The sequence below is a fragment of the Hordeum vulgare genome, chromosome 4H (genome assembly GCF_904849725.1).
Source record: "Hordeum vulgare subsp. vulgare chromosome 4H, MorexV3_pseudomolecules_assembly, whole genome shotgun sequence".
In the NCBI taxonomy this organism is placed as follows: Eukaryota; Viridiplantae; Streptophyta; class Magnoliopsida; order Poales; family Poaceae; genus Hordeum; species Hordeum vulgare.
The window spans coordinates 8221226-8234515 of NC_058521.1; the positions used below are offsets into that span (position 1 = coordinate 8221226).

Sequence of the window (13290 nt, forward strand, 5' to 3'; positions counted from 1 at the left end):
CAGCGTGGTGCATGCGCCACGCACAAGAAAAGGTCAAAACGTTCAGTATTTAAATGGTTGATTACCTACTAAAAAAAGGGTAACGTGGCATTTAATATTTGTTCGGAAACGAGCGGTGCACATATCACGGCACAATACCAGGGATCGGTTGGTGGGTGGACCGCGTTCGATGCGTGGACACTGTTCCTTTCCCCCCTCTATATAAGCCGTGCCATTGCCCCTTCACTTGAGCCTTTGTTCCGTACCCCTTCCTCCTCCTCCTCCTCCCCCCAAGCATCTTCTTGCTCGTCCCAAGTTCATCATGTGTTCTTCATCCATATGTGCTCAATAGCCAAGCAAATTCACCATGTGTACTCACCGAAGCAGCTGTTTCTTCTCTCGCGCACAACAGGGGAACCAGCCAACGTCGGCTGATCTCTCTTTTGTTTGTGAGAAGAGAAAAATCTTTGTTGGAAGAGATGGAGAGGACTTTATTAGTTTTAGCTGGTTCTTCAACGGAGAATCCTGCATGGCATCTAGAAAGAGGAAATATGTAACCCATGGCCTTTCTTCTAGGTCAGGTAAGTATGAGTAGATCATTGCTTTCAATTGTATTCCTGAGCTCTTTTTTTTTCCTGAAAGTTTTGTGTTCATAGGCCAAGTGCCGGTCTGTTTTTTTCATTCATAGAAAACGCTGTAAACACGCCTGCTAGTCGAGTCGTCCGGCAAGTGCTGACCGCCCGATCGAACCCAACGGCGAGATCTGAGCTCTTTCTTTCTTTTTTATTTGGCTGAAGGTTTTGTGTTCATAGGCAAGTGCTGGTCTGTCTTTTCTTTTTCTTTTCATTCATCGAAAACGCTGTAAACACGCCTGCTAATCGAGTTGGCCGGCAAGTCCTGACCGCCCGATCGAACCAACGGCGAGATCCTACCGTTGCCAGACAGGCCACGCCCTTGCCCTTGCCCTAACCCAGTTACAAATACCACCACCCTCCCGAAGTTTGCGCTCTTCCTCCCCTCCCATTTCCGCCGCCGCCGCCACCGCTCGAGAGAAGAGAGAGACAGATCCCGCGAGGCGCCCTTGCCCTACCCGGTAGATCGATCGCTGAGGTACCTTATCCCCATCCCCTTCGTCGAGATCAAGTTGATCCCCTCTTTCTAGATCCTGGATTCGTTCTCCCCATCCCCTTCGTCGAGATCAAGGTGATCCCCTCGTTCTAGATCCCCGGTAGATTGATCTGTGCTCCAGATCTAGTAGATGCTCTTAGTATTGCTTGGCGAATGATCCCGTCGTTCTCTAGATGCTATCGTTTTCTCCCCATTCGCGAGATCTATCTCGTAGGTTTGGCTTTTGTTCATGCAGGAACTCGTAGATTGATCTGTGCTACAGATCTAGTAGATGCTCTTAGTAATGCTTGGCGAATGATCCCGTCGTTTTCGAGATGCTAGATCGTTTTCTCCCCATTCGCGAGATCTATCTCGTAGGTTTGGCTTTTGTTCATGCAGGAACTCGTAGATTGATCTGTGCTCCAGATCTAGTAGATGCTCTTAGAAATGCTTGGCGAATAGTCCCGTCGTTTTCGAGATGTTATCGTTTTCTCCCCATTCGCGAGATCTACCTCGTAGGTTTGGCTTTTGTTCATGCAGGAACTCGTAGATTGATCTGTGCTCCAGATCTAGTAGATGCTCTTAGAAATGCTTGGCGAATGATCCCGTCGTTCTCTAGATGCTATCGTTTTCTCCCCATTCGCGAGATCTATCTCGTAGGTTTGGCTTTTGTTCATGCAGGAACTCGTAGATTGATCTGTGCTCCAGATCTAGTAGATGCTCTTAGAAATGCTTGGCGAATAATCCCGTCGTTTTCGAGATGCTAGATCGTTTTCTCCCCATTCGCGAGATCTACCTCGTAGGTTTGGCTTTTGTTCATGCAGGAACTCGTAGATTGATCTGTGCTCCAGATCTAGTAGATGCTCTTAGAAATGCTTGGCGAATAGTCCCGTCGTTTTCGAGATGTTATCGTTTTCTCCCCATTCGCGAGATCTACCTCGTAGGTTTGGCTTTTGTTCATGCAGGAACTCGTAGATTGATCTGTGCTCCAGATCTAGTAGATGCTCTTAGAAATGCTTGGCGAATAGTCCCGTCGTTTTCGAGATGTTATCGTTTTCTCCCCATTCGCGAGATCTACCTCGTAGGTTTGGCTTTTGTTCATGCAGGAACTCGTAGATTGATCTGTGCTCCAGATCTAGTAGATGCTCTTAGAAATGCTTGGCGAATAATCCCGTCGTTTTCGAGATGTTATCGTTTTCTCCCCATTCGCGAGATCTACCTCGTAGGTTTGGCTTTTGTTCATGCAGGAACTCGTAGATTGATCTGTGCTCCAGATCTAGTAGATGCTCTTAGAAATGCTTGGCGAATAGTCCCGTCGTTTTCGAGATGTTATCGTTTTCTCCCCATTCGCGAGATCTACCTCGTAGGTTTGGCTTTTGTTCATGCAGGAACTCGTAGATTGATCTGTGCTCCAGATCTAGTAGATGCTCTTAGAAATGCTTGGCGAATAGTCCCGTCGTTTTCGAGATGTTATCGTTTTCTCCCCATTCGCGAGATCTACCTCGTAGGTTTGGCTTTTGTTCATGCAGGAACTCGTAGATTGATCTGTGCTCCAGATCTAGTAGATGCTCTTAGAAATGCTTGGCGAATAATCCCGTCGTTTTCGAGATGTTATCGTTTTCTCCCCATTCGCGAGATCTACCTCGTAGGTTTGGCATTTACTGGAAGCTGCCCTACATGGCAGGGCTAGATTATGCAGTCTTACAAGCTGCCCTAGATTATGCAGTCTTACAAGCTGCCCTACATGGCAGGGCTAGAGTATGCATTCTTACAAGCTGCCCTACATGGCAGGGGTAGATTATGCATTCTTACATGTATTGATATCGTGCCAGTCATTTTTATTTCTTGTGCTGTCATTATGCTGCAATCGCTGCACTCACTCATCTTTGTTAGCAGATAATGCCCTTTATTTACATCTTTGCATTCCTTCTAATAATTTTTGTTTGACAGTTTGACGCAGGGATGGCTCCTCATAAGACAATGACTCGGACCGTCAGGCACTATGCTCCAGCCGGCCAGCGCCGCCGCCGTGTGCCGGTTGAAGAGATGGAATTTGTTGATGGCTACTACCTTTCAATCGAAGGTTTATACTTTTTCCCTTGATGTCAAAATTCTGTCCCTGATCTTGTGTTTGTATGACCTTTGCCTTGATGATCTTCCCTGCTGATAATTATGAATTGTCTTTCATTTTACAGTGTCTTACTCCCTATTGTTCGCAAGTTGGATAATTTGCTGATCCTTTCTAGCTGGAGGCTTATCTAATGTGTGTTACATTTTTTGTTCAGTGAGTGCTGATCTTGTTTTGCCCCGTGCGAAGACTGTACGCCAGTTGCGCAAAAGGGCGCAAGTGCTCAAGGGTGGGAGTTTTGGTTCGGGCACGACTATTGTCTACTCACTGACTGAAGCAGAGAAACTTCTGTACGTCTTCTCTCTTTTCTTCATGCGTGACTGCTTTTGTCTTCCTAAAATAGCGGCACTGTTTAATGTGCGCATTTGCTGTTTAATGGTTATTATTTACTTTAAAGTTTTATCCTGACATGGTTTTTCCTTTAACCAGGCTCAACACAATGGGCAATGTTGAACCAGTTGAACTCAACATCACGGGCAATGCATGAACCTGTTCATCATGATTGAAGTCCATCTACGAATGAAGTAATTATTATTTAGCTTTTATTTCTGGTGCTTTAATCAGGTACTGTGGCTCCACTATGGATTCTTACTTGAATCCACCCTTGTTTTGCAGGGCCCTGTGAGGACGGACTTGGAATCTTCATTATGAGCACTGTCTTTGAATATTAGCTTGTTCAAATAATCAGTTTAGTTGGCTATGTGCCTTTTAATATTTTGTTAAGATGTTCGTATGTCTGGTCTGTGACCTTAATCATTTTGCACTTTGGTAATGCGAATATGGGATTTGAGGAATTTCTACAATTTCTGTATGTCTGGTACCCCAGTACTCGTTGTGACCTTAATCATTTTGCACTTTGGTAATTCGAATATGGGATTGATGAATTTCTACAATTTCTCTATTTCATGAGCTAATTTCTTTTAGTTTTTACTTTGAAACATTTTATGTGTTTTTTTTGTAGTTTTTACTGTGAATCATTTAGTTTTTTAGCTTCTGCACCCTGCCGTAGATTGTGGTGGCCGTGGATGATGGTCGACCAGAAGTTTTTAACTTCTGTAGACAAGATGCTTGATTGAGCATGATCTGGAGAATTGCAAGTTTCAGATTCAGCATGTCAGCTGTTTCAGATTGAGCATTACAAGTTCTGGATTTGTAAACCGATTTGAATAATTCTTGATTTGAGAGCAGACGCCTTCCATGTCGATTTTTAGCATATCACTCTGCAATTTTGCCAACAGGATAGGAGTATAATTTGCTGTTCCGAGCGTGCAAATAAGAGGAAAGAAGGGCAGTCGGTTTGTGAGCATATTTCACATTCTGTAAATATGATGATTTTGTAGAGAATAGTCAAATCTCTGTTTCATTGATGTGGAGAAAACAGCAATTTACATGGGTTAGAGGTGACGATCTGAGAGCATGGCATGCTCTCAAAAGATCCTTATTTCAATACATGTCACATGTTCTCAAAAGATCCTTATTTCCTGTGATGCACGCAAGTCCTTAATGTTTGAAGAAAATGAAATTCTTGATTCAATGATAACAGAGATCTGCCATTTTATACAACGGGAGGAGACGCGATCGCAAAGGGATGCGTTGGTTCCAGGAGAGACAGAGAGAGAACCGTCGTTGCGGGAGGAACCGGGTTAAGGGGAGATTTCCCCCTAATTACGTAATTAGTTTTAACACTCTCCCTAATCTACACTTGACCATGTGGAGTTATCTTCATGATTGTTTGGGAAGCTTTATCATCTCAAAAACTCTTCTTCAAAAGTTCTTCATAAAGAGTTTGATGAGAACCTGAAATGTAAACTCACAAAGAGATAGCATAACGTGATGTTATTTGAACGGATATCTTAAGAAGAAACTCCCCTGTTGCCTGCAAGTCTCTAAGTCGTCGCATACCAATTCCGTGAACATATTTCTGGAATGTTGAGTTTGGTAGAGACTTAGTAAACAAATCAGGAAGGTTGTCACATGATTTGACTTGCAGAATGCTTATTTTCCCGCTTTTCTGAAGATTGTAGGGGAAAAACCATTTAAGAGAAATATGCTTAGTGATATTGCTCTTGATATATCCTGTCTGCATCTGTGCAACACATGCCGCATTATCCTCATAGATAATGGTGGGTGATTCAATAGAACCAATTCCACATGACTGTTGTATGTGGTTTATCATTCTGCGAAGCCATACACATTCACATGACGCTTCAAATAATGAAATTATTTCAGAATGATTGGTAGATGTAGCCACTAGAGTCTGTTTGGAAGACTTTCATGATATAGCCGTACCACCATGTAGGAACACAAAACCAGTATGAGATCTGGCATTATGGGGATCAGACAAATAACCGGCATCTGTATACCCAATCATACCAGAGTCCAGATTTTGCTGGAACTGAAAAAATAGGCCAAGATCCTTCGTGCCTTGGAGATATCGAAAGATATTCTTTACTCCAGACCAATGTCGTTTGGTGGGAGCTGCGCTGTGTCTAGCAAGTAGATTCACTGCAAATGCAATATCAGGTCTTGTGCAATTTGCAAGATACATAAGCGCTCCAACTGCACTGAAATATGGAACTTCAGGTCCCAACACCTCTTCTCCATCATCCCTCGGTCTGAACGGGTCTTTCTCTACGTCTAGAGATCGAACCACCATAGGAGTTTTAGATGGATAGGATTTGTCCATATTGAATTTCTCCAATATTTTCTGGATATAGGCAGCTTGGTGTACCATGATTCCCGAGGGAAGGTGCTCAAGTTGAATACCTAAGCAAAATTTGGTTTTACCCAAATCCTTCATATCAAATTCCATCTTTAGGTGATTGCGTGCTTCATCAATGTCTGGTGCACTGCCAATGATGTTGAGATCATCAACATACACAGAAATGATGCAAAATCCTGTAGAGGACTTCTTGATGAAGACACATGGGCAATCATCACTATTGGTGTAACCTTTCTGAAGAAGGAACTCACTTAGTCGGTTGTACCACATCCGTTCCGACTTATTTAAGCCATACAATGACTTATTCAGCTTTACACAATACATGTTGCGTTTTGCACTGTTATTCGGGACGGAGATTCCGTCAGGAACCTTCATATATATGTCCGAATCTAGTGACCCGTAAAGATATGCGGTCACGACGTCCATCAACTGCATGGATAGACGATTTTGCACTGCCATAGATATAAGATATCGGAAAGTGGTTCCACTCATTACTGGAGAGTATGTTTCATTGAAATCAATGCCGGGTTTCTGCGTAAAACCTTGTGCTACGAGCCTTGCTTTATATCTCACCACCTCATTGTTCTCATTCCGTTTCCGGAGAAAAACCCATTTGAATCCCACAGGGAAAACATTGGGAGGTGTAGGTATTGCTTCAGTGAATACCTTCCTTTTGTTAAGCGAGGCAATTTCTGCTTGGATTGCATCCTTCCATTTAGGCCAGTCGGAGCGCCTTTGGCACTCGACGATAGACCTTGGATCATGATCAGTGAGAAGGGTATCTGCAATCTTTTCAGCAAAATATATGTCGACAGTCGTAGTCTTGCGGTCAAATGATTCTCCAGAATCAACATAGTTGATGGAAATTTCTTGCACCCCTAGAGACTCTTTGTGATTTCCCAATACGATTGAGTCTGGGTGTTCCAATGTTCCAGCCAGTTTGTGCACACTGGAGCTGGGTTGTGAAGATTGTCCTTTCACTGGGTGTGAACTACCCATCCGGTGTTTGTCAACGTTGAGTTGACCTGCATTTACTGACTCCGAGGATTTTCTCCTCGATTTCCTTTGCTGCTTGCTAGAAGCCAACTCCAGGTCAGAAGCCATACTACTCCCCCTCTTTTTAGGAACAGGGAGTTGAGTGGTTTTTATTGGTACCTCCACTCTTTCTGGCGCGTTTCTGGCCGGATTTAAGGATTTTGTAACACCTTTCATATCAGTAAATGAATCTGGCAGATTATTTGCAAGATGTTGCAAATTAATGATCTTTCGAACTTGAAGTTCGGTCTCATGGGTACGTGGGTCAGAGGATGAAATGGAATGCGCATTCCAATCGATTTCCGGGCATTCTTTCTGGTACTTGAAATCTCCCCCTAATGCCGGAAAATGTTCCTCATTAAATATGCAATCAGCGTGACGGGCTGTGAACAGATCACGAGTTAGGGGTTCCAGGTACTTGATAATCGACGGTGATTTGTACCCCACATAGATCCCCAACTTTCTGTGTGGGCCCATAGATGTCCGCTGTGGTGGTGAGATCGGGATGTATGCAGCACATCCGAATTTACGCAGATGGGAAATGCTAGGAGGATTTCCACGTACCAATTCTAGAGGGGAAGAACTGTGATATGCAGTTGGCCTCAATTGTATCAAGTCAGCAGCGTGTAAAACTGCATGACCCCAACAAGAGGTTGGCAAGTTGCAATTCATCAACAAAGGTCTTGCAATGAGTTTAATCCTCTTAATCAATGCTTCAGCCAAACCATTTTGTGTATGGACATATGGAACAGAGTGCTGAACTTCAATCCCCAAAGCCATGCAATAATCATTGAATGCACGTGAGGAGAATTCTGCAGCGTTGTCCATTCGAATTGTCTTAATTGGACTTTCAGGATAATGGGCTTGCAACTTAATGACTTGCCTCATTATCTTGGCAAATGCATGGTTTCGTGTGGATAGAAGGCACACATGTGACCATCGTGTAGATGCGTCAATCAGAACCATGAAATACCGAAAAGGTCCAGATAATGGCTGAATGGGACCACAAATGTCTCCTTGAATACGTTCAAGGAATTGAAGTGGTTCAGCTTGTATTTTGAGGTGCGAGGGCCTAAAAATTAGCTTTCCCGTGGCACAAGATGTGCACACAAAATCAGAAAATTGAGGAAATTTTGACTCAATCAAATTATGACCAATGGAATTGCTAGTAATTTTTATCATTATCCCGATTCCGGGATGGCCCAGGCGATCATGCCAGGTTTGGAATGCGTCAACATTCTGAAAAATTACTTTGTATGCAACATGTTCCACGGGTTTGATGTACGTATAGTACAAACCAGACGATAGAGAAGGAATTTTCTCATGTACCTTTTTGCCATATCCATGATCTTTAGTAAAGAGTAAATACTCCTCTTTGTTGTCTTCATGGGTTCCAATATGAAAACCATTCTTACGGATATCTCGATAACTGATCAGGGTACGTGATGAGTCAGGATACAATAAAGCATCCTCTATCGTCACTTGTGTACCACTTGGGAGTGTGAATATGGCACGTCCAGTACCAACAATCACTGTATCGCGTCCAACGATAGTTAGAATATCTCCATTCATCTTTTTCAGAGTTTGGAAATATTTTATCTCCCTCAGTATGGAGTTTGTGGTACCACTGTCCACTAGGCATAATTCCTCTTCCATCGGACTGTCCCCGTAGAAAAACTATATAAAAATGAAAGAATTTTCAATAATAAAACCTTATGTTAATACATAGAATACAATCTTTATTATATCAAATGTGCTGATACAATACAATATAATGACAACAACAAACTTATGTTCTTATTACAATCATCACAAATGGACATAGTTAAATAGATCACCAAGGAGGTCGAGGGACTAGTCAAAGTCACCAAACACATCGTTTGAGGTCTACTCAAGTTACATGGCCTCCGTTTCAGCAGGGTCCTCAAGTGGATAAGAAATCTTGGCGTTGCTTGGTCCAGGAGGAATATCCTGTGAATCGCGAGCTCCATTTGCGCTATGCGGATGTAGGTTGAAGTTAGCTTCAAGCCTTTTCCCTTGAGGTGCTTTGCGTCCCTGAGATTGCCGGTACAGCATGACCAGATGCTTGGGCATTGAGCACTTTTCAGTAGAATGTGAGTAGCATCCACACTTGTTGCAAAGTTTAGTTTTATCAAACTTTGGCTTTGCAGTGCTTTTGCCCTTGCCCATGTTTCTGAATTTTCTGTTCCCATTGCGCTTGTGCTTGTGCTCAGAATTGGAATGTTTACCTCGAAAGGTACCACTAAACTTCTGTCTATTCGCGACATTCAGATGAACTTCAGGTAAAGGTTGTGCCCCAACTGGGCGCTGAGAGCCATTATTAGCGAGTAGCTCATCATGCTTTTCACCCTGAAGTAACATGTGAATAAGCTCGGAATAGACAGTGTAGTTGCGAGCACGGTATTGCTGTTGGAGTATCCTCTCTGAAGGGAGCATGGTAGACAGAGTTTTTTCTATCTTCTCCCCCTCAGTAGGTTCCTTCTCACAGAAGCGCAGTTGGGAACATATCTTATGAACAACATGATTGTACTCACCAATGGACTTGAAATCCTGAAGGCGGAGATGAGTCCAATCATGAAGTGCTTCTGGCAGGACTACTGCCTTCTGCTGTTCATACCTCGTTTTGAGGGCCAGAAACAGAGTACTAGGAGATTCCTCCTGTAAATACTCAGACTTAAGATCTGGATGAATATGGTGCCTTATGATGAATAAAGCAGCATAATTCTGTTGTTCTGTCAGCGGCGTGGCTCCAGCCGGGAGAGGAGTCTCCGGGGGCTGGATTGCACGCGCTATCCCACGGGACGCAAGACTGATCTTGATGTCCATAGCTCATGTAGGGTAATTGTGGCCATTGAGAGCAAGCTCCTCAAATTCTTGGCAGTCATCTTGGCCTACATGGGGAACCATAGATAATTAATTTATGGGCGGTAAATTAAAAACCATCAAGGTTGTGTAATAAGAATGCAAAAATTTGATAGTCAAGTGTAAAACTTGAAAAATTCTCAACCTCAATTGTGTGAACATAACACATTGAAGATCACTTAGATCTCACAGTAATAGGCTGCATGACCATTACCTTGTGTATGCTACAATTTTGATATAAGGAATACACTTGAAGGTAATCGCTTGTTGAGATTTACAAAGCGTAGACCTCACAGTAAGAGAGGATAGTCTGCACATGTGCAGTAGATCACAACTCATTACCTTGTGATTCCAAATAAGACGAGAGAGAAATATTCAAAAATTTGCAAGTTTGAGATGCGAGAGAAACTAATCTCAATCGCAATAAGAAACATGTTCAAAAATATGTGGTAAACACATGGAACATGCCATGCTTCCCGGATGAAATCCGATACTTTATTTATATTATCAAGTCATTACATAATATAAACACACTTGTAATTACACAAATCTTACACTAGAATAAATCTAGAACTGGACTAAATATAAATAGTAGTACTAAAATAGTACTAAACATAGTCTAAAACTATACTATATACAGTAACTAGTGCTAGACTAATAATAAAAAAAAGAAAAACTGAAACAACAGCCAGCCGGCACCACGTGATAACCATCCCACTACATGGCCTAGGATGGATCTGATCCAAATATCCAATGCGTGGCCTAGGCTGGACACCACACAGCCACACACTAGCACCACGTGCCCCACACACTAGCACATAAGAGAGAGGAGGAGGTGGGATAGGTTTGGATCAGATTCATCCGCATCCCCTCGCTCCCCACCTCCTATGCGAACCAGCCCACCACCAGCGCCCAGCCAGAGGAGACATGGCGACGGGAGTGAGGGCCGATGTACTCTCCGGTGATCACCGACGCCTCACGGAGGACCCCTCCTCCTCGGAAGAGGAGGGGACGACGACGGGGGCATGGGCGGCTGCTCCGAGGCCAAGGCTCGCCGGAGCCCATGAGCCGGCGCGGCGGCCGGGCTGGCGGTCGAGGGCAGCGACGGCGCGCCCAAAGAGGCAGCCGAAGCGCCGCTCCGCGCGGCTGCTCGTGCCCGCGGTCGTTTCCCGCGGTGGCGAGGCGTTGGTGTCTGCACCATCCATCCCCACTCCGAGGCGGACGACGCCAGAGGCGCCGGTTGGTGCAGAGACGAAGCCGAGTGCGGCCTCCTCGTCCACCATGACCCGCATCCGGACGGGCACGTAGCCAGGAGGGCCACGGCTCGGGCCGGCGGTCTCGGCGGCCGGCGTGGGCGTCGGCGGCGCCATCCAAGCCGTCGGTGGAGGAGGTGGTGGAGGCGGAGATCCGGGGGGTGGGGCAGGCGCGGCTGCATCCTCGTGCACCGCAGGGGCGCTCGGGCCGGTCACTAGCGAGGGGTCGAACCCCATCGGCGTAGGGCCACGGGCGCGAGGAGCACCGCGGTGGGCGCATTCGGCGGCGTGGAGGCCGCTTCCAGAGGCGTAGTAACCTCCACGCGCATCCCTTCGAGTGCCATGGTAACCGCGTCCAGCGGCATCGCGGCCGAAGCGGCGGATGGCTTGCATCCTGCGTCGGAAGCGCCGGAGTCCACCTACTCCATGGCGGCGACGGGCTATGAGGCGGTAGCGGCGACCATCCTCACGGATGAGGCGAAGGAAAAAGGAGACGAGGCCTGGCATCTCAGCGGCAGCAAGTTCCCCTTCCCTTCTTTCCTTCTCTGTTTGCTTTCGCTCTCTGTGGTAGAGTTCTACGTGCTGATAACGTGTTTGAAGAAAATGAGATTCTTGATTCAATGATGACAGAGATCTGCCATTTTATACAACGGGAGGAGACGCGATCGCAAAGGGATGCGTCGGTTCCAGGAGAGACAGAGAGAGAACCGTCGTTGCGGGAGGAACCGCTTGACGGTTGGTTAAGGGAAGATTTTCCCCTAATTACATAATTAGTTTTAACACTTAAGTCGTCGCATACCAATTCCATGAACATATTTTTAAAATGTTGAGTTTGATAGAGACTTAGTAAATAAATTAGCACGCTTGTCGCATGATTTGATTTGCAATATTCTTATTTCCCCGCTTTTCTAAAGATTATGGGGGAAAATCACTTAGAAGAAATATGCTTAGTAATATTGTTCTTGATATATCCTGTTTGTATTTGTGGAACACAGGCCGCATTATCCTCGTAAATAACGATGGATGATTCTATCAAACCAATTTCACATGATTGTTGTATGTGTTTTTTATTCTGCGAAGTCATACACATTCACATGATGCTTCAAATAATGAAATTATTTCAAAATGACTTATAGATGTTGCCACGAGAGTCTGTTCTGATGACTTCCATGATATAGGAGTACCATCATGTAGGAACATAAAGCCGGTTTGTTGATCTGCATACCCAATCATATCAGAGTCTAGATTTCGCTCGAACTCGAAGAATAGGCCAAGATTCTTTGTGCCTTGAAGATATCGAAAGATATTCTTTACTCCAGATCAATGATGTTTGGTGGGAGCTGCACTGAGTCTAGCAAATAGATTCACTGCAAATGCAATATGAGGTCTTGTGCAATCTGCAAGATACATAAGCGCTCCAACGACACTCACGTACGGAACTTCAGGTCCCAACACCTCTTCTCCATCATCCCTCGGCCTGAACGGATCTTTCTCTACGTCTAGAGATCGAACCACCATAGAAGTTTTAGATGAATAGGATTTATCCATATTGAATTTCTTCAACATTTTCTGGATATAGGCAGCTTGGTGTACCATGATTCCTGACAGAAGGTGTTCAAGTTGAATACCTAAGCAAAATTTGGTTTTACCCAAATCCTTCATCTCAAATTCCATCTTTACGTGATTGCGTGCTTCATCAATGTGTGGTGTGTTGCCAATGATTTTGAGATCATCAACGTACACAGAAATGATGCAAAATCCTGTAGAGGACTTCTTGATGAAGACACATGGACAATCATCACTATTGGAGTAACCTTTCTGAAGAAGGAACTCACTTAGTCGGTTGTACCACATCCGTTCGATTGTCTTAAGCCATATAATAACCTATTCAGCTTTACACAATACATGTTGCATTTTTCCTTGATTTCCTTTGCTGCTTGCTAGAAGCTTGCTCCTGGTCAGAGGCCGTACTACTCCCCCTCTTTTTAGGAATGGGGAGTTGAGTGGTTTTGATTGGTACCTCCACTCTTTCTGGCGCATTTCTGGCTGGATTTAAGGATTTTGTAACACCTTTCAGATCAGTAAACGAATCTGGCAGATTATTTGCAAGATGGTGCAAATTAATGATATTTCGAACTTGAAGTTCGGTCTTATGGGTGCGTGGATAATAGGATGAAATGGCA

General features: G+C 44.5%; 1 protein-coding gene and 1 pseudogene across 2 annotated transcripts; both read left to right on the forward strand.

The window, feature by feature from the left end:
• Positions 1-233: 233 nt before the first annotated feature.
• Positions 234-4098, forward strand: LOC123447073. 2 transcript variants are annotated; one of them, XM_045123638.1, is made up of 5 exons: positions 234-560; positions 3037-3169; positions 3372-3504; positions 3644-3738; positions 3830-4098. In XM_045123638.1, exons 1-4 carry the CDS (start codon positions 540-542, stop codon positions 3699-3701), a joined length of 345 nt encoding a protein of 114 aa, XP_044979573.1. In that variant the 5' UTR covers positions 234-539; the 3' UTR covers positions 3702-3738; positions 3830-4098. The 2 variants fall into 2 exon arrangements, with proteins under 2 accessions (XP_044979573.1, XP_044979575.1); XM_045123640.1 differs by lacking the exon at positions 234-560 and adding an exon at positions 611-1089.
• A 6683-nt stretch (positions 4099-10781) lies between these two features.
• LOC123450165 lies at positions 10782-11731 on the forward strand (annotated as a pseudogene).
• Positions 11732-13290: the final 1559 nt, after the last annotated feature.

Coding starts and splice junctions, on each gene's coding strand:
- LOC123447073 (XM_045123638.1), top strand. CDS start 540: ATGGCCTTTCTTCTAGGTCAG. Junction 561..3,036: donor TGGCCTTTCTTCTAGGTCAG/GTAAGTATGAGT, acceptor TTTGTTTGACAG/TTTGACGCAGGGATGGCTCC. Junction 3,505..3,643: donor ACTGAAGCAGAGAAACTTCT/GTACGTCTTCTC, acceptor TCCTTTAACCAG/GCTCAACACAATGGGCAATG.